Source organism: Mesitornis unicolor, unplaced genomic scaffold (genome assembly GCF_000695765.1).
Source record: "Mesitornis unicolor isolate BGI_N332 unplaced genomic scaffold, ASM69576v1 scaffold40597, whole genome shotgun sequence".
NCBI classification, from domain to species: domain Eukaryota; kingdom Metazoa; phylum Chordata; class Aves; order Mesitornithiformes; family Mesitornithidae; genus Mesitornis; species Mesitornis unicolor.
Window position 1 is genome coordinate 1,351 of NW_010196483.1, and position 3,434 is coordinate 4,784.

Here is a 3,434-nt window from a genome sequence, read left to right on the forward strand (position 1 = left end):
TAAAGAAAAAAAAAAGGAAGAAGGGCCAGCACTGCAAAGAGCCCAGCAGCACAGGCACCTCGGAGGAGTGAAATGTCAGCTCTAGAGCAGCGAGGAAGTGACCGCCTGCTGCGGCGCTGGCTGCAGCATTTAAATCCTGATCTGAGCAACCGTTACGAGCAGCGACAGCACAGAGCAGAGAACGGGACCGCAGCAGCACCCGGGCGAGACGGGGAGGAAAGGAGCCCCGGCTGGCAGCACGGGGACAGAAGCACAAGAACAGGCGCCGGGAGCGCGACACCGCGTGTTCTTACAGCTCTGAGCTCCAGCCCCGCGCCACTTCAGAGGGAGGAGTGAGAAAGCAGCGCGTGTCACTTCAGCCCCCAGACAGTAAAAATAAACCCAAACAAACCAAGAGAACTTTAGAAGGTGGGACCGAGCTTGGAAAAATGCATCTGTTCTGGCTTTTGCGAGTGGAATGTGATTCTTGTTCACGGGCAAATACACAGAGCACAACCCCTACCCGGGAGCGGCGAGCCGGGAGCCGGGAGCCGTGCGTGGGCTGGCAGAGACAGCTACAGGGGCTCTAGGACAACCACGGAGCAACAAGACAGGAGAGGGGCACAGAGTGACAGTCCCGTTCTCGCGTTAAATGAGGAATGCTTTAAAAGTAAAACTCGTCTTCAGCTAATTTCCTCCTGCAGTAAAACCGACCAAGCCGGCCCTGGAACGTACAAGAGCAGTTAAACGTCGGCCTTCCCCCTCAAAACACTAGGAACGAACATCCGGCAACACTCTACAATGGAAAGTGCTTTAAGAAAGAAGGATTCTGTAGTGCCAGTGACAGAACTGATCTGATGGGCTGGATGATGCTGCGGATGCCGCCGGCGGCCGCTCAGGCCAGGGCGGCTCGCTTCTCCTCGGGGGTCTCCTCCAGCAGCTGCATGATCAGTTCGTGGAGGGGTTTGCAGATCTTGGCGTAGCCCCCTCCCGTCAGGTGCAGGAAGTCGAACATGTCGTGGTACGAGATGGTGCCGTCCGAGTGCACGAAGCCGACGTCCACGTCCAGCAGCTGCACGTTGGGCAGCTTGGGAAGCGAGGCCTTTAGCAGGTGGTTCACCTTGGCGTTCTTCTGCCGCAGCGGGTTTGGCTTCTCTCCGCGAGGTAGCAGGCCCTGGCACAAGGAGGAGGCAAAAAAGAGCTTCATACTGCTCCGACAGCGTAACGCCGCCTGCTTGTCCCTCAGGTCCGGCTGCCTCTCAGGTTTTAGGACGTCTGCGACAAGAGGAACTCGTCCCTTGAGCCAGACTCGGTCCATCCAGACCGAACTTGGAGTGCAGCTGCAGGAGCCAGATGAGCTGCAAGCACGACCACTACAGCACCACTTTCTCTTTAGGTTTTCTAGCCCTTAATGCAGCAGTTCTGCACTTTGCATAAGCTTCCAGCAGCGTGCTGAATGCCATCACCCAGCTTCCCAAGAGCAGGGGCACTGGCTGACTGGCCAGGACAAGGAAGCCAACTGGGATTTCCAGTCCCAGCTCTGGTCTGGGCACCTTTTCCCCCTTGCAGGACCCCACCAGCAACATTTCAAAGCGGGACAGCAATACCGCTAACGGGAGTGACTACACCCGTCTCTGCGGGGGCTGAAGGGACACCTTCTGCAAAGCAAGGGAAGGAGGGGAGGCATGCCCAGGGCATGCCCGGGGCAGAAGACAAATGAAGCGCCTGCCCTCCCCCACAGCGCCCCGGGACTCCCCGCACCACGCAGGCACGGCCCAGAGCGCGGGGCTTCCTCGGCGCCGCTCGTTTGGCAGTGCCCCGAGACGTACCAGCACAATCACTTTGGCCTGTGGCTGCTGGGTGTTTATCAGGTGCACGATGGCCTCGATCCCGCCTGCGACTTCTTCTGCCGTGTTTTCGTGATTATTTGTTCCAACCCAAACAACGATGACCTACAGGGGGAGAAGAACGTTGCTGCTTTTCCAGGACGAGCTGCAGTGGGCTGGCTGACCCTGAAAGCCCCATACAAACATCGTCTGCCACCAGCGAGCTACGCCAAGAGCCAGGCTTAGGGCTAAAGCCAGACTGCAGCCGCCAGTCATGTGCATTTCTGACTGGCATCCAACGAGCCTGTGCTCTGGCCCTCAGTACGGATGAAGCAGCTTTTCTGGACAGCCCCAGAGCCCACTCCATTTCAAAGCCTCATGGACAGAGCAGCAGCTCACTCAGCTCTGCACCACTCAAGCACCCGAGTCTCTTTGAGGCCCAGCGCAGGGCTGAGGCACTGGGTTTTCTGCTTATACCTTCGGTTTAATGTTCTCCAGCTCCCCGTTCTTCAGCCTCCACAGCACGTGTCGTGTGGTGTCTCCACCGATCCCAAAATTCAGTGCATGAAGTGGCGAGAAGAGCTCTCGCCATATCTGCAATCAGAAATCAATTTGCCATCTCAGAGCAGATCCTGGTCAGGGAAGGTGCCGCACAGATCCAAGGGACGAGCAAGGGTGTCAGAAATGGAGGCAGCGACGGCTTTGGAGGAAGCCTGCAAATGGCTCACAGAGATAAAGCTCTGTACAAGCACAGGGGAGGTGGGGCAGCAGCGCAGCACAAACCCAAAGAGAAGGCAGTGAAACCAGTATGGGACAGCAGACACTGTGGCCATTACACCTGACCACCAGGGACCGGATCAGAGACACTGCTCTGACTGCCACGACCCCGCTGCCCACCCTTCTCCAGCCATACCTCATACTGCTGCAGCAGCTGCACCATGGAGTCACCCACGAACAGCACGTCGGGCTCCTTGTCCTTGCAGTCCAAGACAAATCTGTTGTGCTGTAAAAGGGGAGCAGAGAGGTAAGCCCCAGCCAGTGGCTCCTCTCCCACACCTCTGCCGCAGCACAGGAAGGCGCAGAGGCACAGCTGCGCAGCCGCCCTCCCCTGCTGTGCCCTCCTCGCCCTTCCCCGCGCTACCTGCTACCCCTGGACGTTCCTCCTGCTGTGCACACCCCGGCAAGCTTGGTTCCAGCAAGAGCAGCACTGACATGCTGCGCACGCGGGAGCTACGCACACGTGAGCCTGTCAGACGCCCGCTACGTTCACCAGTCCCAGAGCAGAGCCATGAACGGCTCGTCACGGCAGCAAAGGATGGACAGTGCGCACCTCTCGCCTCGCCCAGCAACCCCGGCCTCCATCAGAGGACTCCACCACGCACGCCCAGGGTCCCTGCCAGCCGTACCTGTGACATCCACCTGTCGTCGCCCTGGATGTCCTCAGCGGCGCGGGGAACGGCGGCCGGGTTGGAGCCCTCCTGGCTCATTCTGTTCCTGGGGAGAGAACGTTTGAGACCAGATTGCTTTAGACCAGTGGCGCTTTAGCTCGCCGGCGAGAGACCACGGCGCTTCCTGACATTCACAGCGGACAATTCGTGCCCATTCCTCCGTGCGTGGCCTTCTGGCTGG

General features: G+C 59.0%; 1 protein-coding gene across 1 annotated transcript; it reads right to left on the reverse strand.

The window, feature by feature from the left end:
• Positions 1-456: 456 nt before the first annotated feature.
• PAFAH1B2 (platelet-activating factor acetylhydrolase 1b, catalytic subunit 2 (30kDa)) lies at positions 457-3,300 on the reverse strand. The gene is made up of 5 exons (XM_010188499.1): positions 3,212-3,300; positions 2,719-2,808; positions 2,283-2,399; positions 1,809-1,931; positions 457-1,153 (listed from the first exon to the last, which is right to left on the reverse strand). Exons 1-5 carry the CDS (start codon positions 3,290-3,292, stop codon positions 875-877), a joined length of 690 nt encoding a protein of 229 aa, XP_010186801.1. The 5' UTR covers positions 3,293-3,300; the 3' UTR covers positions 457-874.
• Positions 3,301-3,434: the final 134 nt, after the last annotated feature.